General features: G+C 37.6%; 1 protein-coding gene across 2 annotated transcripts in view; it reads left to right on the top strand.

Annotated features, from left to right (window-relative positions):
* wb (wing blister) overlaps window positions 1–24,741 on the top strand; it is a 199,748-nt gene that overhangs the window by 65,625 nt on the left and 109,382 nt on the right. Inside the window, exons 3-13 of one of the 2 annotated variants that reach the window (XM_069118415.1) lie at window positions 4,315–4,557; window positions 8,211–8,441; window positions 14,818–15,054; window positions 15,604–15,765; window positions 16,049–16,345; window positions 18,519–18,779; window positions 19,445–19,692; window positions 20,103–20,337; window positions 21,378–21,604; window positions 22,144–22,331; window positions 22,851–23,132. In XM_069118415.1, the coding sequence (XP_068974516.1) occupies window positions 4,315–4,557; window positions 8,211–8,441; window positions 14,818–15,054; window positions 15,604–15,765; window positions 16,049–16,345; window positions 18,519–18,779; window positions 19,445–19,692; window positions 20,103–20,337; window positions 21,378–21,604; window positions 22,144–22,331; window positions 22,851–23,132 (2,611 nt within the window). The remainder of the gene's footprint in view (window positions 1–4,314; window positions 4,558–8,210; window positions 8,442–14,817; window positions 15,055–15,603; window positions 15,766–16,048; window positions 16,346–18,518; window positions 18,780–19,444; window positions 19,693–20,102; window positions 20,338–21,377; window positions 21,605–22,143; window positions 22,332–22,850; window positions 23,133–24,741) is intronic. The other variant, XM_069118416.1, reaches the window with a different exon arrangement.

Consider the following 24,741-nt stretch of genomic DNA (forward strand, 5'->3'; position numbering starts at 1 on the left):
TGGCGAAAATTATGGATTTTGGGAAACAACGATGAAATAAAAATAATATTTCATTTTTGTCATTTTTAAGATTTATGTTTGATAAGCGCATTATTTGCGAATTATTGTAAAAATATTTTCTGATTCATCTCACGTTTCAACGTTGTTACGTGTATATTATAAAGCTATCAACTTCAAAGAAATTTAGAAAATTTTTAAAAGGTTGCCCATTTTAAATTCCCATAAAAATAAGCATGTATCTTTTCTAACATTATTTTTGTTACATCTTTGTTCAAAGTTAATTCAATGATTAATAAGTTTCAAGTTTACTTTAGGCTACTTCTTTATTAAAACACAAACAGTAATTGTACTAGTCCTACGTAATTTATGTATTTTTTGTGAATATAATACGACCTATTATATTCCTCCCCCTGTCCTTTATCAATTTTTACCGCATAAATTCTAGAGAAGAGTAGAAGATAATAAAGAATAATTTTATATACTGGCGTGTTCGACGCGATCTGAGCGAAGTGCTTCTATGAAGCTGTGAGTGCAACATAATCGAAGTCTTCATGGTAGTGCGCTGCGGAAAGGTCGCGTTGGATAGGGTGCGTTAAGCATACAGCCCTTGACGTGTTTTCTTGCAGGGTCATCCAATCGAGCTTACTACTATTTACACTGAGGCAAACCCATCGAAGATAAACGTGCTGGCCCTTGAACCGAGAAGACCGGTTCGTAGCACTTTTTTCACACGATCCGTTGAAAATTAAAGTGCTTACTTGATAACTTCATGAAGTCCTCCATTATCGATTCTCGACAAATTCTCTGCATTCTTCTGTAAGAATATATCACGATGTATTTACCGTTTTCGTTATTTGCATGGCTGATAAAAAGATTTCGCTGTGCAAAGAGAGATTCTTTCTTTCCTCAATTTTTATACTTTGACTTTTATATTTTTACATGTCCTTTGATTTTTATACTTTTACATGTCCGACAAATTTATTTCGTTAGATATCTCGATGAAAGTTTTCTGGTATTCTGCGATCGTACTCTCTTTTCAATGCAAATGCGATTGAATTGAATTGCAATAAGGAGCGCGAAATATTTCGAGCAATGTTGGTTATTTTAACGAACAGCAAAATGCTTGAGCAACAACGACTGTCATCCGTAAAACACCAAACGTCGTTCCATTCGAATCGAAACGACAGCGTAGAAATTATGTTTGTTTTCTCCGCGTTCACCGACGTCCGTCGACATCCGAGATGGCGAAGAAAATCCAATATATACCCCGGTTGCTTGTATAGAAAGCGTCAACCTTGAACTCCGAATACACTGTCGGCTTCTACACGACCTACCCCATGACGAGGCACGCGATGCTGATAGCAGAGTCGAAGAAGCAGACGAACACGTGCAGCCAGTGTAAATATTTAGCCTTCGGAACGTTTGCACGCCGTGCTGTGTGTGTCGTACTTTTCCTCTTCGCTTCTGCTTCGTCTTCTTCGTAAGTTCGTTGCGAGATTTCGGGACGCGCACGTTGCGTCCGTAAATACCGACGGCGCGGCTGGATCGCTTCGTAAATGGATTTAAAAACGATTTCGTGGCGTGGCAGACTTTTGATCGATGCGTCTCGTTGTTGTATTAAATCGCGTTAGCCCTTTTGATGATTAGTAATCAATTATAACGTATTATATACGCAAGGCATATACGTACAGATAGATAGAAACATTAATCTATAGTCAAATAAACACACAAGTCTCAACAGTAAATCTCATGGTCATCTAACTCCGACGTAGAAAGCTTCACCAATTCCACGCCCGCTTCACATCTCCACAAACTTTTCGATATTACAAAAACTATGTCTTCAAGGGATCGGTCAAGGTATATTTTGACAGTCTTTAATACGATTGAAAGAATGTGATCGATCAATTCATTGAAAAAGTTGCATCTACATTGTCAGATCGTACTTTACGATCAGCGCGTTTCGATGTAAAACGTTCCGTCCAGAAATCTCTAATTCTCATAGAAATCTTCTCTAATGTTTTTAAAAACTGAAACTAAAGGAAGAAACGAAGGTCTGATTTAAAACAGGCTGCCTCGGCTTCAATATTAACGAGCAGATTTCCATGATTCGACTAGTTGGAAGGATCTGCTACATGCACAGATCGAGCAACAGGATCGGATAATTGAAGTCCGCTTCCTCGGGATTCGGATCGAGCGTCCCGGACGAAGTCCTTAGAAGGAAGCGGACCCCGCCGGTATCGCGGACATGCGATCTGTCTTTATGGTCCGAAAGTGGGCGTCGGTCTGGCCTCACAATGCCAGCGTAACGACGACACAACGAGGACAACGACAACGACAAAGACGGACCCGACGAGAGAATGAGGGACTCCTGTCTTGTTAACCCGACGAAACAGGGCGACGCGTGTCTGCTCGGCGACACAACGTCCACCGTCGAGACGCGATAGCCCTCGTGAGTTACTGTTCCATTCGACAAATTATTAAAAGGATGAGAAATGTTGGGTGGCTACGAGTTTTTGTCTTTATGGAGACTCGTTTACCAAGTAAAAGAATATTGTAATTCTTCGTACTGTTTATTGCTCGTTAATTCGCGGTATAATTTCCATTATCATTTGCAACTTTTTTCCATCTTAATGGCAGCTTGTGTATTTCTTTGTGGTAAAAGGACTCGTCCTTGAAAGCGAAACACTCATCCAGTGGCTGTTAGACATCTCCATCTTCGTAAAACGCTTTTTCCATTTAACTACTTAACGACCATACACGTGTTAACAGGCTTTCAAATTTCTGTCTACCTTCCTTCATCTCGTGTTAACACGCACCTACTTTATCGGTTGAATTTATGCAAAACTAAGAATACTCGCGTGCCAGTTCCATTGAGGATTACTGAGCGACACTTGGCAGATTTTATTCCGCCAACTACCATCAAAGGAAGTCTTTGCAGGCAAAGTGCGTTCGCAAAAGACTGACAAAAAAGATCCGTGAAGAATCGAGGAATCGTTGCAAAGATTGCAGAGCACTCTTATGCATTGTACCATGTTTGCGTTTGTACCATACCATAAGTGATACATAAAGATTAATTGTAAAAATCTAAGTATACAGTATGTTTTATAAAGACATTTCTCCTTGTAAGGAACATCGAATATTTGTCTCACAATTTCTCATCCTGTCGCTTTGCGTACGAACGAGTTAATAGTATTGCGGGATTTTGTAATTTTCAGAGGGGCGATTTCGTCTAAAATATCCTTTTTTTCTGTTTTAAACATGATGCGTTATTGGGTATGTTAATCAGTTACTAAATCTATCAAATATTTCGGTCCTTAAGGGGTTAAAAAATGTTGTATAAGAGGTTGGCAATAATTACATACCTCGTTTGAAATAATTAAACTCGGTTCTTATACTGGATAGTAATCGATTGAATTCAACTTGGTGCCTTAAATCTTGAATGTGACTGCAAGAGTATACAGTGGTTCAGAAGTATATGATTAGAATGGTTAGGATGTACGAAGAGAAAGTGCAGATATTCAAATTGGTACTGTCATAACTAGTAATAGTGTTTTAATTCTAACGCAATAAAACATGTCGCTTTCTTTGCAAACATTGCTACAGGAAACATTATTTTCTAACAAAATAACAAGATTCGTATATCCTGTGGAGTAACGCGAACGACGATCGCGAATTGTTATTTGTTAGCACCGCGGGAAACGTGGCACAGCCGGAAACGTGGCACAGCCAGATGGATCGTGAGTAATTCAGCCACGTGGATTATTCCACACGATTCCTTCGTGCTTGAAATTAATTATCCAGTAGAAAATTCACCAGACTCCGCAGGGATTCTGGCAAACTGCAGGATATCTATGGTTCTCTGTCCTCTAACTCCCTTTCCGCCGTTACACACTGAAATGAAATGGCTCGGCATATCGTAGGCATTCTGTGTACCATTGGCGATTCTCTCTGAAAGACGAAACACCATGTTAAACGATTAAAATATTTTGCATTTTTTGATATCCTCACGCTAGAAAGTATCGAAGTTATCGAAATATTTTATTTATCGCTGTAACAGTTCTGAACTTAACATCTTTATGGCGATCTTGCTGCATTAGAAATTGTTAGAAATTATAATGCTATAGAAAGAGTGAGTGCTTCGTCCAAGATCTGCTAGTGTGGACTCTTCAGTAAGGCTCTTACCTAACAGACCTATACCTTAGACACAAGGAGAGAAGACAGAAAGAGAATTATAATGCTATATATTATATAAATATACTTTATTGGAAATAAACGAATATAATATCTAATATGTCATAAATTCTGTCTATTCAGGTGTATCAAATAGAGTACGTAATTGTGAAGGCAGCAAATTCACCAAGGCCGGCTGCATGGATTTTGGAGAAATCTATCGATGGTGAAAATTTCCAACCGTGGCAGTATTACGCACCAAGCGATGAAGAATGTTGGACGCGGTATTCTGTGCCGCCTGTTACCGGAAAACCTATTTACATCGGGGACGACGATGTGATATGTACCAGCGTCTTTTCCAGGCAGACTCCTATGGAAAACGGAGAGGTAAGGTCGCTACTATCTTTATTCGTATTTTTGGCTATGTACCATGAACAAATCTTAGACCACCCAGCGAATAAATATTTTTCCTTTACAAATAAATATAAAGATGCTCGATGAAAATTGTTAAAAATTGATTAATTTGAAATAATACTTTAGATGAGTTTCTTTTATGCTCTCGATAACAAATTTATTTTTACTTATGTACGTTGATTATTTCAATAACATCGAAGATATTTCTCTCCTTACTTCTGTACGTATTCCAACTGTACAAATAATTTTGTACACAGTAATGTCTATTAATGTTCGATTAATTTAAATTATCTTTCGCTGTATATCTACTCTATTCTATTATCAGAAACCTCGATTAGGAAAGAAACAATCAGATAAAAAATAGATTAAATTTCACGATCGTCGATCGTTTCGTCGAGAAACAAAGGTGTGTAATTATTTACGCGCGAAATCGGCTGTTATTTCCGTGTTAACGCGGTAGCTGTCCAGAGCCAGATCATTAATTATCGTTCGTCCCATGCAATCGCTGGTGTAATTACATGATTGGATGATTAGTCGGCTGACGCTTTGACGAGCAATACGAGTGCTTGCTTGGCTGCTTGGGGGAAGGAAACATTTCTTCCAAGGAATTTCCGCTGAACTCGCAGACTTTTTCTCCCTCGGTATCTTCTCGATCGAATTATACACTCGACCTTAAGTTATAAAGTAATTTCAGCGCGATTGAAACGGTCTGGTAGAAATGGAACGTTTACCAGGTGAAATTGGTCGATCGTTGCTCGTTACAGGTGACACTTCGTTACTTTCTCGATGAGACTGGTTCGTAGCATGCGACTGTTTTTGCTGATTAGAGTTGGAATTGCAAGTACTTTCTGGAGTCTTGCACGATAATTTGCCAAATAGTAATATTTACGATCTAGCATTTGACAAGTTGTAAACTGTACGCTTCTGTTATTTAATTGTTTCACCGTTTTGCTCAAATAGGATAGCTGGTTCGTAATTTGTAATAATATCAACGAACTGACATTTGACAAGTTATAAATTGTAAACATTCGTTATATAATGGTTGTATTATTTTGCGTCAAGTAGTTTGTAATTTGTACAATTCACTCATACAACTTTATTTCTTTTATCAGAAACGATTAAATTTGTTACTGTTGTACGAAAGAATTTATCAGCACTTGTAATTCGTAACTTGAAACATGTAAAACTTTAATAATCATTTTAATAATATTTTACTACCATTCGTTCAAGTGTGGAAGAGAAACCTTATAGTTATGTTACACATAGCGAAACTGTAGGGATGTGTTGTCAAAACGACAGAATTTCTTTGAAACTACAATAGCATTAACATTGCAGCGTCAAATTTCTCCATTAGGTCAACGTCATAATACGATATCGATTGAGAGGCAAATCTCATACCTACCGTATGCATTGTGTCCAATGTACCTTCAAATTTCCTATGAATATATAAAAATCCGCCGATTATTTATCGGCCAAAAATTCTCCCTTTGCGTGTACGCAGCAGCTCAATTTCATTGTCGGAAAACTTATCACGGATGTGAAAATGCGAGAAGCATCTATCTGGAGGGGAATTAGCAAACTTCTCGGAAGAGCAAACAGATAATTAGAGCTTACAGCCGTGCACGAGGCGGTGCGCACGAGATCGGTTTTGTGCAAACTGGAAGGTGGTTGAGAAAAGGAAGAGGACAGCGAGATCGATGGTGGAAAGAGAGGGAAAGGGAGAACGAATCGATGATACAAAAACGGCGATCCCTACATTCCGGCCATGTATGGTGTATGCTTGCCTTATATGGGGCTATCACGTACGCACCTCCTATGGGGGGTTGCCAGTTTTACGCTTCTGTACGCGGCTACGGATCGACCAGGAAAAAAATCGGAAAGCGAGGAACAGCGAATCGGCCGAACGATGTACGTCATGGGAGAAACAGCTGTCACAATTTCGGGGGAATCATTGTTCAATTTAATAAAAGGTGGACAATGTCGGATGGATGTTAGTTGACTTTCGAAAAGAATCGTTGGTTGATTTTTTATCTACAGTGGCTGTGAAAAGTATTTGTATGAGCATTGTATTTATCGCAGCTAGAATGCGGATTTTATACACAATTCGTGTTATGGAGAATATAATTAAAGAAGTAGAAGCTCGGTGGAAAATTGTTTAATTGCCGGGCATCTATACTTTGGAAATTTTATATATTGTACATTCTGTACATTTATATATCGTAATTGTGATAATAACATAGTAATGGAAGAATTTCTGCGATTCTTATATTCTGTAAAGAAATTGTTTTCGATTTTCTTCGCTTGATTTGCTTCAAAAACTAAATGGCAAAAGTACAGAGATTGTTGAAAAGCTTCGGACAGATTGTTGAAAAATATAGAAAGGTAACAATGCGAACACTGAAGTGTATCGTGTATAGGCTTGCCACTCAACATGCTAATTAGGTCCACGTATATTAAACTTGGTATTATTTAACAGTACTTTCATGCGACTGTAGAAATATCATACTACGAAAATGAAATGTAGAATTCGATAAAAATAGATCACTTCATTGGAAAATAAGGCCATGTGCGAATACTTTCTGTAGTCACTCTGTATTAGTTGATTTCTGTGAAATGATCGTTTGTAGAATAATCATTCGAGGAATCTGGGAGTTCCAGGGGAACTTTACGTGAATCTTTTCGATAAACGAAAGATTTGTGAATTTAATTTGAGAATTTAATTTGTGAATTTGTGTGAGAATTTGTGAGAATTTAATTTGATCATGGAAGATTTTGATTGATCAAATGTATTTTTTCGCTTTAGTGATAAAGCAGTATGAAGGATTCTTACACGAAATATTACGTACTAAATCATGTAACCAGGTGAAAAAATGTTCGAAAAAAATTAGGCGTAGGAAAGTGTAGGCGCGTCTATTCTGGAAGCCATGTAATTGTTCCATATTAGGAGCCGCGGAATGCCATTTATGGAACTCGTTTTCTACTTAACGCGCGGCACCATTCACAAATGATTTACTCCTTCGATTTCAGCGTTCTCTTAGATTTAGTGCTGTAATCAAACGTTTGTATTTCTTATTATCGATCGCCGATGTCGTTTCTGCAGGTAGTTTACGTCGATCCGTCCGTAATACGGGAACAAATTGGATATCTTTCTTGTTTCTACAGAACATTTTTGTAGAAAATTTTATGGATCTGCATCTGACCTAGATTTTATAGATCGGATATTATCGTAATTTTCTTTGCGTCTTCTTCGTAAAACATAATCAGGATTATTCATCTTAGATTTTAATGGAACTTAAGAATACTAAAACTCAGTTATTTCACCAAGTCGAAGTATAAAACGAGGAAGTACTTGAATTTAAAATTAATCGAAATAATTTTACGTACAACTCCCGTCATTTGATAAGAGTAACTGCTAATTAGAGCATACAGTTGCTTGTAGTATAATTAAATATCAAAGCTGTTACACTACTCCTTCGACAAAATATTAACCGCTCGATCGATTTCCCAACGAGTTGAAAGATCTCTACAAATTTTAATAAACTCAAACTTTTCGATAAACCATAATGTATCTAAATTAAGGAATAATTTTGTTCTGTATATATTCAATCAACTATATCTCCCTTTAGATCCATACTCACCTGGTGAACGGTAGACCTGGTGCCCTGAATCACAGCACGACCCTTCAGGAATTCACGCAGGCCAGATACGTACGGCTTCGGCTTCAGGGTCTTCGACGCAGTGGAGAGACGATCGCGGATAAAAGGCGCGCGTTTTACTCGATTAAAGAAATCAACATTGGCGGAAGATGTGTGTGTTCCGGCCACGCGGCAAGATGTCGTTACAGCGTCCAACACGGGGTAAGTGCGAGAATAATTTATAACGAATGAAATGCTGAGAATAAAATCACAGAATAAAACTAGTAGAATAATGTTAATGTATCGTGGGAATAGTCTAGTTTACAATGTCACGTTTGATTTTCATGGTGATTTTTGTGGAAGGTGGAAGACTTTGACTCGTTCTTGATCGAGGATAAGTCAGGTGTTGATAATATACGATTTTTGTAACTGTGAATTCTGATTTATCAACGTGTATATGTATTTAGCTTGTCAACGGATGTATTGGCCATACGCGAAAGTAACGACATTACGCTATATTAAGGATATCGATTTGGAACAGATACGAATTTTATGCTTTACAAGTTATCCCGGTACAAGTTACGAGCCCCATAATTCACACGTTGACTCGTGCTAAATTAAAAGTCGTAAAATTTACACATTGACTCCCGACGGATTACAAGTTTTGCAATTAACACATTTGCCTCGAACCTGTTGTAAGGTTTCCCATCGAGAAACAACCGGATCTTCTTCGACCAATGCTGAGAGTCTTTTATTCGACGCATCTTGATGGATATTTCACGAAGAGTTTAATTCGAAAGTTACATTAAATTAAAATTGAATAAAACCTGAAAAATTAGCTACTAAATTGCATCTCTCCCTCTCCCTCTCTCTCTCTTTCTTCCTATTTATTGGAATAAATTTATTATCTAATACGTCATTTTCACTCCGTGATTAGTATAGAAAATTAGATAGAAGTAGGAACCAACAAATAGGATTAGTAATGGAAACAGCTATCGCATATTATAATAAAATTATAATCTATCGAGAAAAGGAAGAGAGTTTAGAAAGCAAACCACGAGGTTTTATTCTCTTCTAGACAGTCCTTTCTAAACTTAGATATCGCGAATATCTGCGATTGGAAGGGGCGGCTACCGAGGTGCAGGAAATAAATCTGTCGGAAATGCCATAAACTTGTCAGACCTTTGTCTACCGCCGCTGCTAATGGCAGGATCGCCTTCGTTTCGAGTCGGTTGCCTGTTAGAGACCGTCGGTCCTCCGCAGGGGACTACTGTACGTTAAATTTCTTGCACGATCGCGCGGGAGTCGCTCCAAATTTCCCAGCGTCGTTAACTTTTTTCACGTTCTGCGCTACTAATGAGAGCTAGAGGTTGCGGAAGCTACCGTGGAAAGAACACGAGACTGAATCTGCAGGATAGAACAACAGCATTTAAAGATTTATGTTTGTCGAAGAATCTCTTCACATGCTTCCTTTCCAACGTTATTTTTCCTTCCTTTATATATATCGTATTCAACTGGTAAAATCAACGAAGTTTCGCGTGTCCTTTCATTTTTTTCCTGATTGAAGATATTTCAGACACGGATTTATCATTTAACGTTTCGTACAGCACGCGAGATGCAACTGTCGTTAGATTTGAAACGTTTCTATTAGGCGCATGCACAAGTTTTAGTCCTTCTTTTTGCAATTTTCTTTTATTTATACATAATTACACGTGTGTTTTATAAATTAATATTCGAAGTATTTCCCCTCATTTCGTATGACTTTCTCGAGCTTCGTGGCGAAAAAATGACATTTCGTTTATCTACAACATTTCGAAAGTGCTGTCCGACTAAAGAGCGCTGCATCGACCTGAATAAACGGTAATCTGTCGGTGTCTAATCCGAAGAATACGCCGCGTGCGCAAGAACTTTTCACCTCGCGCCGTTGTTCCGCGAGATTATTGTCGCCAAACGATCATGAAATCGACGTTTCAGATAGATCAATACCGACCGAAAAATTGCAGAACAAGACAGGAGATTATATCAATTAAAAGTAATTATACACGAACGCTTGGAAAACGACTGAAACTTTTGCGTACATCTGGTATCATAAAGTTGAATTACAAATATAAAATTACTATTATCTTCAGATGGTAGCTGTAATCATTTAATTGTAAAACAAGAAGACATGCATCGCACGTTATTAACGTCAATTATAGTTAGTAAGCCAAATAATAATACATCGAGCACGATATTACCAACAATGTTGTGTTGGTCAAAAATCTTTGTTGATTATTTCAAGCATAAAATGAAAATACATATTTCACCGTCTGTTTAAGCAATTCGATTAGAACAGTCACGATAAATAGATTCAAATTTTCGTTCTTATCCAACAGACTAGCGAAAGTGAAAAAGAAAAAGAAAGTGAAGAAGAAAGATCAATTCTTCTCCTCCCTGCGTTTCATAATTTTTTCAAAACGGCGATTGCGTAAGAAAGTAATAATTGTCTGTGCAAGATTAATTATTCTCCTAAAGAAAGACACGTTCCCAGGATGGCAAAATGATGCAGGCCGTGCAATAGGAATCCTGCATACTATTAATGTCCACGAATGGGCACATTGGCGAAGTCGAGCTTTAACAGTCGTGATCTTTCAACGTGCTGAAAGAGGGGACCGGGACCTGTTGTTAATTGTTGCGAAACATTTCTTCGCAGTGCATTAATCAGCCTCGCGGGTGTCACGCAATTTCGCCTTTCAGAAGTAATAAAATTAGAAAGAAATGATCGGTCGGTGTCTTGGTCCGTGTCAAAGGGCCTGCTGTTATTCTCACGTTCCATTATTCTTGTATTTCTGTAGCTGAGTGTTGTATGCATGGGTGATCGATGCTCGATGTTGAACTCGACTCGTTATCGAGTCACTCGAGCGAGTTCTAACTGGGTTTTAGTTCAAGGATCGTGCTGGGAATTATGGCGGATGTTTTATGGATGTGTTCTCTGCTTTAGGGAAAAGAAGGCGAAGGAAAGGTGTACATATTTTCACGATGGTTCTTGCTGTCGATTTTTCTATCTTAACGATGATAAATATCAATTTTTCGTTAACTATGTTTCCTTATTTATATCTGACGTTTGTTTCCAGTCCACAGAATTACAGAACGTTTAGAGAGAAAAAGCTTCAATTTCATAATTATTCCCTCTATCGTAGTATGTTTTCAGGACTAAACGATGATATCGGTCTTAAATGAAAAAATGATACGAAAGGAATCAAACAACTCAATTAATAATTTTACAATTTCATAATTATTCCTTCTATCGTAGTATGTTTTCAGTACTAAACGATGATATCGGTCGTAAATGAAAAAATGATACGAAAGAAATCAAACAAGTCAGTTAATAATTTTACGTTAAGTTCATCTAGTGCTGATTTAATCGTCTAGACAGAGCAATAGGGGTAGTTTCTAGATATTAGTACCTAATTAATACCTGGTCCTAGGTATAAGTATCGTCATCGTTTAAATTGATTACAAACTCGGTAAACACGTGTTCGATTACTGTGTTATCAATACCATTTACATTTCCATATTTCATTTCCTCTGTTATTAGTATCGTTGTACTTTTTACGTGTAGTAGCTGTTTGATTCGCGGTGATACATCAAAAGGGTTAATGATCGAGGAACATGACGGTGACTTTTTTCGAACATCGAATAACAAGGGCCATGAATCGTCTAAGAAATTCAGGTGGCGATATCAGGTTTTTACCGCAAACACCATTCGCTCGACAACGAATTCGACTCGATTAGAATGAACTTTTGGCAATGCTCACCACGATAAATTGAATTAGTTTTTGGGCGGGTCCGGCGCAGCACGCGGACGACGATTGGCACGTAGACCGAATAGCGATCGCATTGCTGAATACGAAGCCATCGGTCGAGCATTCGAAATATTTTCCAGTTACGTCTCAATCAAATTGTCATCTTCGATCATATAACGTTGATACTCGTCAGCTTCATTCTCTCGCCTTTGCTCCTCTAATCACGAAATATCACTTTCGTGTTTATGCTCCGGTTTCTTAGTCATGCAGTATCGGTGAACGAAAAATCAGAAATTATCACAGCCGCAGTTGCAACATTTTTATTAATCCTTTAATTGAACCGTGATTATATCGTGGAAATTCGCAGCTTCGTTTTCTCTCAGATTTTGTGTGTCGTAAATTCTCATAGAAGTAATCACTGATAGAAATGTTTTTTAAATTTCAAATTATTCAAATCTTGCCTCTCTTATTGTTAACATAACTTTTCCTGTCGTGTTCATATGGTTTTAGTATTCAGTTTTTAAGCTTCTTAAGCAGAGAAATATTTTTTTTGCAATAGAGATAATTGCGTAGAGATTTATTTTATTTAACTTTTTTTGAACAGTATTTATATTAAACAATTATTGTGCTGGCCGCAAACATCACGCTCGATTCTTATACACAGCTTGCTTCGATGCTAATTAAGTCCTCGGTACATCGATCTCAGTAAATCACTAGATAATATGCTTCATTGTAGCAGTCATTAACCGTTTCCCGCGGTGCGTCTATTCTCATGAATGACAATGGTCATTAATGAAAACACAATGAAGTCTGTGATACGTCGTAAAAAATGTAAATTACGATTTGCTGCTCGCATCTGGTGCTCAGAATATCTCCGGCTTGCCATATAAACACGTCTCGTAAAGTCTTATCGTTTATAGGTTTGTAATTCTGCTCGTAGAGTACGATCGCTGTTCACAGTGGATCTTTAATAATTTATTAAGATCACGTGCTGGATGAAGACGCGCGGTTAATGGAAAAGTCCGATAAATTACGTTATCCGTAATTCATTCGATCAGATTACTCTATCGATTAGATTACTCTAATTTGGACTAAGAAGCAAGAAACACTGCTATCTTTTCTTCAACTTTCAGCGAGTATATAATATTCAACTTAGAACAACTTTATCAATATAATTATTTTCTCGCAGCAACAAAAAATATTTTCTTATTTCTTGATCAATTGCCAGTAGAATAATGGAATAAGGAATTAATATTACATTTTCTCTCTGCGGTAATATTAAAAAGAGAAATCGGTAAATTTAAACGGAGGAAACATGGGGTTAACCCAGCGCGTGTGGTCTTGTCACTTAAAACTGAACGTCGTATATATTAGATCACGTTTTCCACGCTAAAGTGTATAATATTATGTAAATTAAATGTAATAATATTATTTACTACCATGATAATAGCTTCTCTGACTGACCGTATAGTAGCAGTCTCGTATATTGCGCGTACGATAGTGAACGATCAAACCAACAGTTTAACAATCCTCCTTCAGCAGTATTTTCATTGAACTGAATTTGTAATTTGTACTTAAGCAAGCCTTAAATAACCTTATTATTATTATTAAACAGTCAGATTCACTGAGAGTCTCGAGATAGATGAACATTCTTAGAAAAACGAATGGGAATTTTATTACGAAAAATGATTTTCGTATCGTTTTAAACACGTAGAAACATATATTTTTATTCGAAAATGTTTCCGGTGTTAACTCTTAGATCGCGATAGAGGAACGTGGAATTTCGTTGCGAGAGTCTTTATTTTGTAATAAAAAATGTAACGTTTCCCTATTAGAAGTATTTTTTATTCAAAGTTCAAGAAACTACGATTTTCTGAAATTTTTAACAAGCTTCTACTGTCTGGTTGAACAATACACCTGGGAAACGACCTACGTGCGCGAAAACTCACGGGTCTTCGTCGCACAAATTACGCTAGTTGGAATAAGAACCGCGAGCCAGTCGAAACCGCGTGCGAATTAATGTTTTCGATAACGCGTTCGGTTATCTTAACGGTCCTATAAATTCTCGAACGTCACATCTTTGTGATTGCGTGGCTGTACTATGTCTCCTACCCGAGCGCAATACCGGATATCTGTATCGCCAGTCATAAAGAAGCATCCTCGTTGCAGCGACCGTGTCGCGATTTATAAAGCACGCTTGTACGCCGTGCGATATCCATTACGCCTTCCGCGTTAATTGATTCGACGATCGTGGAAAAATGGCTGGAAAGCGGAAATGCGATATCGTTCACCCACTTCACTTTTTCGGTTTCAAGGAATTAGCAGCGAGATATTCGTTTCTTGGAAACGTAACAACAGAGAAGCATAGTTATTCGTTAAGGATTGCCTTTTCCTTCTTTTTCAGATATCGTCAAGTGGCGTGAATTTATTGTTCGTCATAGACAAACTTGAAATTTATTATTATTCAGTGTTAAATAATTAATATTAACACTGGCGTTACGAGCGAAACACGAGTCGAATATCTTTGTAAGAGCCTAATCATACTACACAATTTTCTACGTTCTTTGCATCCTGAATACTTCACAAATAATATACGCAATGAATACTTTACGAATAAAATACCAGATATTTCCATATCGTTTAGTATATCTACCGAAAGAAACATCAAAATCTACTAACACTGAGGCGAAGGTTTGCTTGAAGACCGTATTAGTCGTAAAGACGTAGAAAAATCGGATACCTAGACGTTTAACCAGTAATACTAAACCGAGAAGATTAACAAGTTTCCATTAAGAGGTGGTATTGTTTCTCAGCATCAAGAATGCGAATGCGAGCGCCACACGTGCGGCGAAAGATGCGAAAAATGCTGTCCCATGTACAATCAGATTCCGTGGAAACCTGGCACAGCTGCGAAGGGCTTTCACTGTGAGAAATGCAACTGCAATGGACATGCAACCTCGTGCAGATATGATCAGGATGTGGCCGACAGAAGAATGTCTATGGACATTCGTGGGAAATTTCGCGGCGGTGGTGTCTGCGTTAATTGCACAGTAAGCCCGAATTTCACGAGAGAAATATCGTCGAATGAAATTGCCGATACATCGTCAATTTGTTTTGCGTATGTGACTGTCGATGACGAAAGGAATGCTGCACGAATCTTTTTGTTTATATATGTGTCTTACGTAGAAAGCGACCAGCATACGTATAAACAGCATTGTCTGATCCTATGAATGTAAATTACGCTTTTATTCGTTGCGCGATACGTTGTGCTTTTGTTGTGGCAATTTATTTCTTTGCGATTAGTAATGTAGTTATAGTTGTGTATATATATGTGTGTGTGTGTTACGAGAAAGGAATTTGGGACTCTGTAAATGCTTTAATCAGAGCTGCTTCTACCCTCGATCTTTGTTTCAAAATCGGCATCTATACTGTGCTTCTTGTCAAACTTTATGAATATTGTTCCTAATATTCTTCCTATTATTATTCTTATATTATTCCTAATATTTAAATTTCGAAGCAACTAAACATAGAACACTTTGCGACGCGTATAGAGTTTCCAACATCTGTGCTAACGTTCCCTGTAAAATGATTTGTTTCAGGAACATACGGCTGGAATCAATTGCGAGAAGTGTCAGGTTAATTATTACAGGCCGAACGGGGTTGCCCCTGATGATCCTGAACCCTGCGTGCCGTGCGACTGCAACGTACACGGTAGCACGGGTTACTGCACCCCGGATGACTCGTACGTTCATATAGGAAAGGTAGGCACGTGTTCGTACGAAGATCTTTCGTTTTGTCTACAGGAAATTTATTTGCAATCTGAACCTGGCAAATACTCGATGAATTTCTAGGTGTTACATTGTCCACGATAAAGTTTCACATCAGAACATTCATAGAGAAATCAAAAAGAATAAAATTACGAAAATTTACGTCTGTCAGCTACTTTTGCAGAAACTCTACGTTTCATCGTCGATACTTTAAACATTTCGCTATTATCGTTGGCCAAATCAATCTTGATCGAGTTAAACACCGATCGTGTTTCAGGTAGCAGGCGCTTGTGATTGCAAACCGGGTTATTCGGGATACAAGTGCGACCAGTGTGCAGCCGGTTATCGTCAGTTTCCTGATTGCATGCCCTGTCCGTGCGATTCCCGCGGGATCCTCCCTTCTCACGACTGCGAGGGGGACTGCCTCTGCAAGGCGAACGTCGCTGGCGAGTTGTGCGACCAGTGCAAACCGGGACACTTTGCGCTAACTAAGGAAAATCTCGATGGATGCCTTCCGTGTTACTGTTTCGGTGTTAGCGATCATTGTGGAACCGCTAAATTATCTTATTCCACAGTGAGTAGATTATAGATGTTATTGATTTTTATTCGAACACTGATTAGCTAGATAATGCTGGATGATGCAGTTTGAAAAATAATAGAATATAAGTTAGTCGAATAAACGAAGAACAATGTTGAAGAATTTCGACGAATGTAATTAGGAAGTTGAATGTCACGAGTGTGAATTAGTTTCAAGCTGTTGAGGTTATTCGATGTGTAAACAGAGAAAACTCATGGGTAAATTGTAAGGCAGAAAATATATTTAAATAGAAGTGTAATTATAAATAAGAATGGTTATAATTACACTTATAAGTTGTGGTCTGACTTCGTCGCAGTCTTTTGTCTACGCGCTGTCGATGGCTTCAGTGCTTGAGAAAACTAAAAAGACCAGATGTAGAGTTTTCTTATAAGTGGTGACCACTTCAACACCCTCCCTAAAACTCTACATCCCTACAAATTTCTCAAATTTACAAATTATCTCTTAATATTTTTCTAACTCTTGTCGTAAATATCTGAAAATTAATTTGTCAATGCCTTCACAAATACATTTGCCAGCCTCCTTTCTCTTTTCCATGCAAATTAATTTATTGCAAAAAAAAAAACGAGAAGACTAAACAGATCATGTAGAGTTTTTTTCTTTTTTTTAGAAGTGATAACCACTTCGACACAAGGGACTCTGAAGGAAAAGTTAGTTGTAGGTTCCAGCGGCTCTATTGTATTATAACGTGAAAATGTATTGATATTTTTGTTAGATGTCTAATGTATTACAAGCGACAGTAAAACGAGTAAACAATTGAATTTTAAAACCTTGGAACAAAATCTATAAAATTCACAGTCGAAACGTAGTGCTCCCTATTTGGTGAGACCAAGAAGATTTGTTCTATGAGCCATTGAAAGCTGAGAAAGCGTAGTTCTAGGCTAAGGACGTTCACGAATATCAAATAAACGACGCCAGTTATTCTCTTGCATGGCGATGCACGACCACGCGCCGCAGCGAACAACGTTGTTTCGTGAAACAAACGTTGTTGGAGTTAGAATGGAGAGTCTTCCCACACTGCGTGTATTCTCCAGACCTGGCTCCATGGGACTACCACCTTTTCCAGTCAATACAGCACGCACTGGGAGGTACGCGCTTCATAAACGTCGCAGCAGTGGAGAAAATAGTCGATGGGTGGATCGATTCAAAAAATAAATAGTTGCATCGTCGTGGCATCCAACTCTTGTCTCAGAAAGATGGGCAAAAGTTGTAGAAAACGAAGGAAGATATTCCGATTAACGCAACGCCTTTGATTTTCCTGGAACAAATGCACGTTTAGCGAAAAAAGTGAAATTTCCCTCGAAACTAATTCACGCTCTTGATACTCGAAGAAATAGAAAGTTATATTTGCCAAGAGTTAAGAGATAGAAGAACGAATATGCGTATGAACACAGACAAGAATTAAGTGCAACGTGTAGTAATGAAATATACATTTAATTACACTGCAAGGCGAAAGTAATTAAAATTGTCTCGAGTCAACTCCCTCGTTTGAACACTCGAGATTTAACTGAGATGCGACGCGCTCGGCTTTCACGATGAACCGGATAAATGGACAATAACTACATTTATCTACTCACGAGCCAACGACAAGTCCGCAATTACTTTGTCGCGCGACAACTCCTCTGCGTCGCGTGTATCCAGCGAAACGAGCAGAAACTTAATAGTACGTTGTTATCGTTTTAACGGGAAAGAGGAAAATTAAATCGAACGCAGTTTCATAAGGCAACAGCTGTGAATTATACTTCGCACTTAACTGCTTAACTTAACTTAAAGCAACTACCGATCAGTTCATTTTTCAATTTTCTAATCGTAATATTCTAAAGCGTATCATTTCTTTTATTCAAACTCGTGTTATTTATTCGATTTACGTTTCAAATTCTACATTCTGTGTAACAATTTTCATTTAACATCGAAGATGTCGAATCGCATCACGCTTTGTTACGTTTTATTTAGATATTTTTCAAACGTCTCAACGATTAGCCCTAGTTTTTCGAATTCTCAAATACCCGAAATCCTCAAATCTCTCGAACGTTAATCGCTTCAATGTGATCGAAGAGCATTTGACGGATCGCGTTTCAATTAATCCGATGACTATTTACATGTAGGACAAAATTTCTCAGCAAAGATCGCCATTCTCGTCGATTAATTTCAGATATCCTCGCTGGAGAATTGGTTGGTGACCGATGTAAATGCAACTCGTGCCATTGTTCCTATTTTGGACACGGATAATGGGTGGCTGACGATCGCAGCGTTCGACGTCGAATACGATAGTCCTTTCTGGTTAGCTCCACGGATTTATTGCGGTAATCGACTATCGTCTTACGGCAGCAATCTTACTTACTCTGTCAGCTGGGTCGTTATGCGCGGTGACACCAGTGGAAGACCGACTACAGGGCCTAACGTTGTTCTAGTCGTAAGTATACCGTCTTTCACGTATGAGCAATAGCGTGAGAAAGTGTTCACTGAAATTTATTTGAGGGAACAAATCGTTCTATGGTCAAATAGGAGGATATGGTAATAATTAAAATCGCGTAGTAAAAATAGTTTCATCGGTCTTTTATCATGTAATAGGAGAACTCTTGAGTTTTACATGATTTTAAATTTACTCATTGTAATGGATTATTTATTTCGCTGAATATATTTATCATAATTGGGTATATTTATATGTAAAATAAATTACTTTTGTTATGATGAAATATTTATTTATGCAAATATAATATTCATAAGCTAATGATCCTTGGAAGAGGATGCGATCCTAAATATGTAATTGAATTAAAAAAGAAACATTCTTTGATATTCCACGATATATTGTAACAACGTATCGAATTTGTCTTGTTATTTTTCTTTTTCTTGTTACCAAGTATTCTCGAATTTCTAAATTACTATTCGACATTAAATACCGTGTCTCCTTGGTTACAAAATATTGCAGACCCTTGGAGATACGAGTGCCTAGCAGACCACCCTGTGCATCTCTTCCTCTTATATCCGTTTTAAGTTGTTTGTTTGCCCCCAAAAGGTAGATTACGATGATTAGCTTTTCTTTTTTTGAATTAATCTCCCCGTCTTGTTTCCTCGTAGGGTAATAATGGCATGCGAATAGCTTACGGCGAGGAACAATATAATGGCCAGGAAGCAGAGATCACCGTGCCTCTACGCGAAGACGGCTGGTATCATGTACGCGGTGAGATTCAAGATATTCCTACCAGGCTGAGAAGAACCGAATTTCGTGGAGACGCTGTTACCAGAATACAAATGATGAAGGTCCTTGCGGATTTAAAGTATCTCATGATAAGGGCGCAGTATCATTCCGAACAGATCGAAGGAAGGTACGAAAATCGATGACAGTCCCTTTACTTCTTTTGTTTTTCTTTTTATTTAGTTTTATAATTTTTTCGATATTTTGTTAAACGAGAGCTTTAACATAGTACGCATCTTCAATTTTATTGGAAAAAATAGTATAGCATCTTATTGCTCAAACATTGTTTGAGGTTAGAAATAGTTGTTGGATGTAACGTATTATTTATTCTTCATTTATTGAAATATTTTATATAACAATTCAAAAATCTAGTTCTAAAACTTCTACGATAAACTTATATTTTGGTTGTCTTAACTTACACTTAATTTAAAATTCGCGCCATTCACGCTATACATGGACATTGTTATCACGAGAAAAGAGAAATTTCTCAAATTCGACAATTACGACAGGTTTAAATTAAGTATTTTCCTTGCGTTTCAGTCTACAATCGGCGGTTGTGTCAGTCGGAGATGTTTCATCCAGTGGCGAGAATAATAATTTGGTGGAGAAGTGCGAATGCCCCGAGGGATACACGGGCCTATCGTGCGAAAATTGTGCATGGGGCTACGTAAAATTGATCCAAAATGGGTCCGATCATCAGAATCATCACGTATGCGTGAAATGCGACTGTAATGGGCACGCGAGTACTTGTGACCTTGTTCTTGGGGAATGCACAGTGAGTATTTCTGTATCTACTTTGTAATTTTTAATTCTATTTAGTAAACCATATTTCGCAATATATAATGTATAATTTTCGAGTCGGAAATTATGAAAAAAACCAATGCAAAGAGTACAGCCTGAAAGTAAATTTTGTCTAAACAATGTAATAAAAGGCTAGTATAGAATGTAGCGTTTATGAGAGGGATAACTTGTTTTTATAATAAGTATGAATACACGAGTTTATTCGTGTCCGGTCAGCAATGTGTTAACATTAGAAAGGGTATGTAGATATATTTTGACTCGTAGATATATTCAATTATTCATTAATATTCGAAAAAAAAAGTAAAATTACTATATTCCTAGCCTAGTATCTGTATGTATGTGATATTCATAGCATAGACATCAACCAAAATTCATTTGCACGGATTCCTACCTTACCTTCCTTAATACTATAACTACCTAATGGTAATGAAGAAAGTACGTGGTAAATTCATGAAAGATTTACCTCAAGAGAGAAGACATCGACTTTATCAACAGTTAATATACAGGGTGGTTGGTAACTAGTGGTACAAGCGGAAAGGGAGTGATTCTATGCCAAAAAAAAGAAGTCGAAGATATAGAATAAAAATTTTTTTTATTTTTTTTTTCTTTTTTTTTTAAATTTTTCCATCAAGACAACGATCTAGTGAGATCCGTTATAACGAGACGTGATAAAGTCCACGCGTACCGAACGAAAATTCGAAGTCGATTTTCTCGAAAACAAAGCCTCAAACGAAAAATTTGTATTCTATATTTTCGACTTCTTTTTTCGCGTTTTCTATTTCGAATTTTCTATCAAAATAATTTAAATTTGTTACAATCGATTTCAATTTTCCTTTCCTTTGCTTTTTCATTTAAGAGAATGCCACTTAATCAACAACTTAAAAATATCATAACGTAACTAACAATAGACAAAAATAATTTTTTTGATTTTACAAATAAATGTAATGTTTCTTTTCTCTCTAGAAATCACTTAGGTGCTTAGATAATTAAAACTTTTTTAATTTTGTCCGATAGACCTGTGAACATAACACAGTGGGTCCTAAATGCGATCGTTGTGCACCTGGTTTTTACGGCATCGCTCTAAAAGGCACATCAGATGATTGCAAAAGGTGTGCTTGTCCACTCTTAATCGAGACCAACAATTTTAGTCCAAATTGTCAACTGGATGACCCTACTGATATCGATAGTGGATATGTATGCACGCAATGTCCAAAGGGCTATACTGGCGATCACTGTGAGAGGTAAATGCTCATAACTATGTAACAGGAGAGCGATATAAAATCGAGTAAAGCAGAGTTAATTAGCCTGGTTAATTTTTTAAAATTCAACTTTGAATATTGCACAGAATAATCAAACTTCTTATGCATTATACTATATATCATACTATATACTATACTCTATATTATACTGCACGCTATATCATATATACTGTAATGTACCTAATTTATTTTGATTTGAAATACAAATCACTCAAAAATATAGTTCATAAGCGAATTTGGCAAATTACAAGAAAATTGCTTAGCTTGTCCAAAATATGTACCCAACTGATTTAAATAACTCAACTTTACCCGATTTATCATTTAATTAATTTGTTAAGCATGAAATGTGTTACAATATGTTGTTATAATTTCAACAACTTTAAACTTTTAATAAAGTTTTCCTATTTACTACGTTAAATAGTATTATCCTTAAAAATCTATGACATTTTTTATTTCTAAAAATTTGACAAAATTCCGGCGATATTAATCAACTAAATTGAAATTTCACTTTGTTTCGAAAGCTGTGACATAGGATTCTTCGGAAATCCTCTGATACCTGGTGGCACATGCGAGCCGTGTTTTTGCGGCGGCGGCCCCTGCGATCAGGAAACAGGGCGCTGCTTGGAGTGTCGCGGTAACACGGAAGGCTGGAAATGCGACAAATGTAAACCAGCTCATTACGGAAATCCTTTGGAACAGAACTGCTTGCGTGAGTATCATCTGTTACTTCTGGTTCGTTATTTCATCAATGTTAGCACGCGATATCTCGTGAATATCGAACGTTCTTACTTTGATCTCTAAATGTTCTCTAACGTTTTACAGAGGTTCACAACGTGTATATTCTACGTAATTTTAAGGAGAATCATTACTAAAGTTTAAATTAGCGTTATTGTAATTAATAGAAATTAACAATTCGATACGTTACTAAACGAAATTGTTAAATCAGTCGCTGGTGCCAATTCAAGTTAAATATTCAATGAATTATTTACTAAGTATTCATCAACTCTATCTTAACAAAATCATTTTCCCATTGTCCAATTCAATATCTCTCGATGAAAATATATAATTAACGATACTATAAAAAAAAGGTCATGTCCATTTATTAAAACTCATCTCGTAGTATCGTCTTTTGTTAGTTGATTAAAATTTTACTCTACGAATCGCCGTTTCGTACTCAGATTCTCTGCTCTTTACGAGAAATCTAAACACGAAAATCTCACGTTTGCAGCCTGTAACTGCGATCCTCTGGGCACCAGTTCCATCGAATGCGACGAGAAGAGCGGTCAGTGTCCCTGCAAGCCTTTGTTCGAGGGTCGTGACTGCTCCTCTTGCATCGAAGGTTACGGGAACGTGACTGCAGGTTGCCGAGAATGTGACTGCGACGTGGGTGCCCTCGACGAGATCTGCGATCCTGTAACCGGCGAATGCAGGTGCATGGAAGGCGTCCTTGGCTTCCGGTGTGACCACTGTGACATCGACCATTACGGATTGTCCACGGAAGGCTGCAACGGTGCGTACTATTCTACTTACCATTTCGCAAGAAAATGATTTTGCATGAACACTATAATAAAAATTTGTAAAATCTTCAAAACTCCGAAAAAATTTCTTAAATTTCTAAAAATCCCAAAATTTATCCGAACGTTCTGTTCGCATCTTTTTTTTTTTTTTTTTAAATTACCCAACTTTTTTATTTGACTTTTTATTTGACCTCGTGGCGGCTATCGCCAAAGGGTTATTACCCTTTTTTATTACCTTAAGAAGAAGCGTCCGCGTAACGCACGTAGTACGCGCAACAGGTAGCGACAGAGGAACGAACGAGCAGCGTAAAGGTTGCTGGAGGTAGGAAGCGCCGTAGCTTCGCTGTCGAGGAACGCGAGCAAGAGTGATGCATAACGCCCGATCTTGTTTCAACTAAGCCGCGGATGTTTATCTCGGAGCTCCCTTAAGTACGGGCCACTTATCCAGCACGGGCAACGGTCATGAGTCGAGAATGTTACTTGAGATTTACAAGAGTCGAACCACCCTTGCCCGTACAGCGCTCCTGACGTATAATCTGTTTAGCTTAGTTTTAATTTACGACCGCGATTTCCGTCTGTGGCACCGTTTCGCCTTGCATGCTTTTCACCAGTTACTGTTTCGTGCTTGAAATTCTTGGCAAGAGGTGAAGGGACGCGGTTTGCAAAGTTCTCAATGAATTTCCTTTCCATTCGACCAACGAGATAAACGAGACTTTTTTTTGGTCGATGCAAGGATTTGCGTAATAATAACGCGTGAGAAATGATCGCAAATGAAGCGATTAACAATTTATAGGGAACGAGTGATCGTCGCGATCGCATTGACGAAACTTGATTGAAATACGAAAACGTATCAGCAATGAAAACGTATATCGTATAGAAACGAGTTCTTTCCAAGAATAAAATTTCTACTCTGCACAAAAATCGAAAAGTGTTCGTTTCTATGCCTAACTTTCTGTGCCTAATACTCAAGAGTTACAAGATATTTATTCCTTCGAATAACTTGGATGAAGACATGGAAGACCGGCTTGATAGATCAAGCAGCCTAAAAAATCCCATAAATCGTAATCATGCGATGCGAGGTCGAATGCTCATGTAAATGCGCTTAAGGCTTCTCTTTGCTCGTCATCGCCGATCTAACCGTGGATCGTGATAGTTGCGTAATCCACGGCCACTCGTGTTCAGAGATCCCGTTACTCGAATGATCGATCGATCCACCCATCGCAAGCACGAGATCAATGTAGTCACTGTGCCATTTATGTGGCTTTTTCTGCCACACTTTTGCCGCTGTCCGGATCTTTCGACAAATCACTACGAATAGTGGAAAAATGTTTTGAACGGTTCTATGGAGTAGACGAAGAATTCAGAACGAAGGAAAATTAGATGTATGTTAAATTTTATATCGTATTAGCGGTTAGGAAATTTATTAAATTATTATTCGTTGACTATTTTCGTTAACTTCCTTAGCAGAATATAATTAGAATTTCTTTAAGATAAATCAGAAAAATAAGGGTCTTTTAATAAGAGCGATTTATCGACTATTCAGATCCTTTTTAGCGTAGTAGAAAATTATTTATGAAGATACATTGAGAAAGTACGTGGCGT

Source organism: Bombus flavifrons, chromosome 8 (assembly GCF_040668555.2).
Source record: "Bombus flavifrons isolate JBK064 chromosome 8, iyBomFlav1_principal, whole genome shotgun sequence".
In the NCBI taxonomy this organism is placed as follows: domain Eukaryota; kingdom Metazoa; phylum Arthropoda; class Insecta; order Hymenoptera; family Apidae; genus Bombus; species Bombus flavifrons.